At 31.6% G+C, this 1,479-nt stretch overlaps 1 protein-coding gene across 1 annotated transcript in view; it reads right to left on the bottom strand.

Moving 5' to 3' along the window:
- Positions 1-323: 323 nt before the first annotated feature.
- LOC145247927 (palmitoyltransferase ZDHHC14-like) overlaps positions 324-1,479 on the bottom strand; it is a 355,339-nt gene continuing 354,183 nt past the window's right edge. The window contains exon 11 of the mRNA XM_080109566.1: positions 324-875. Within this exon, the coding sequence (XP_079965692.1) occupies positions 664-875 (212 nt within the window). The 3' untranslated portion in view covers positions 324-663. The remainder of the gene's footprint in view (positions 876-1,479) is intronic.

Here is a 1,479-nt window from a genome sequence, read left to right as displayed (position 1 = left end):
AAGAATTACAGTGAATAATACAGGTCTTTATATCTAAATAACTACTTGTCTCTGCAAATTTAAATAGGATTTTCGTATTCAGCACAGTTGAAACCCTATAAAAGTCGTAATTTTAAAGAAAATTGTGGAGGTGGACCTAATGTAAAAAAAATACCAAAACAATTTTTAATTGAAAGTATAAACGAAAAGATAATTTTATAAATTTATAAATCCGAGCACTAATCATAGTAACCTCCTTAACATCTTAGTGAGTATATGCCTTATTTAAGGTGAATTTAAAAAAAAAAAAAGTGGTAACAGTTATTAAAAGTTTCAAAGATGTATTTTTTTTTTTTTTCACAATTTCTTTTTTTTTTTTTTTTGCAATATGACAGATCTGAACATTGACCACCCATCATAATTATTATTTTTAAATATAGCTTTAAAAACTTTTTTTTAGGACTATAGTTGTCATTTAAAAATTACTGTACAAAAATAAGTAAAAAAAAAAAAAAAAAAAAAAAAAAAAAAAAGAAAAAAGATACTTATGTGATGAAGAAGAGAATAAAAAAAGTAGAAAGAGAGAGAGAGAAGAGAGGATTGGCGGGTATAGGGAGTAAAGGGAAAGGACGAGAGGGGAGAAGTAAGGTATTAATGATGATGATGATGACCTCTATGACCTCATCAAATATTCTGAATGCCTGTGTCACAGTGGCCGTCAGCATTATCGTGCAGAATGAGCCTGCGGGCCTCGACTTCTGGCCACGATTTGGTGCAGATCGGGTGGACATGTTTCTCCACCGGAGGTGAACCATTCTCTGTATACACGACGTCTGGTAATGTCCGTGCTTGGTGACAACTCGTACTTGTATTTACGGCCTCGGCTTTGTTGTCGACTGAAAAGAAACCAACACGCAGAAACAAGAAAATCAATTATTAATCGGCAGAGCAAAAGAACATATCGGCAAAAACCATCTTAATATTTATTGTTATTCGACTGTTTCTAGCAAGAACAATCAGAAATTTTTTTAGAAGAACAATATATATGACATTGCGTGCATGTGGAATGGTCTCTATCAAACTCCTTGGTCAATTCTTGGTCTACAGATTTGAAACTTGATATATGGGCTATTCGGACCTGTAGAACAAATTCAATTTGGTTTTTAGCCAAAAGAAAAAACCTGGAAGTTGAACTAATGTGTATCTTTTACACATGCACAAATACACATTTATATGTTTAAGTCAGTTAACTTGTAAAATTTTGATAAGCCTGTAGACTTAGCTTAGATGATAGCGAATAGCACTGGTGAGCTAAATGCTTTGGTTTCGATTCTAGCTAATGGTACTCAAGTCATATTTAAAAAAAAAACTTTTGAAATCACTACTATATATTGGGTACAATATAATAATATAAGAATTATACAAAATCTGCATAAATTAAAATATCATATATATATATATGCTTAAATTAGTCCTCGCGCGAAAGAGCAGGGCAAAAAA

The sequence above is a fragment of the Euprymna scolopes genome, chromosome 26 (assembly GCF_053919585.1).
Source record: "Euprymna scolopes isolate OS-2025 chromosome 26, ASM5391958v1, whole genome shotgun sequence".
NCBI classification, from domain to species: Eukaryota; Metazoa; Mollusca; class Cephalopoda; order Sepiida; family Sepiolidae; genus Euprymna; species Euprymna scolopes.
This window is presented reverse-complemented; position numbering and strand designations above follow the sequence as displayed.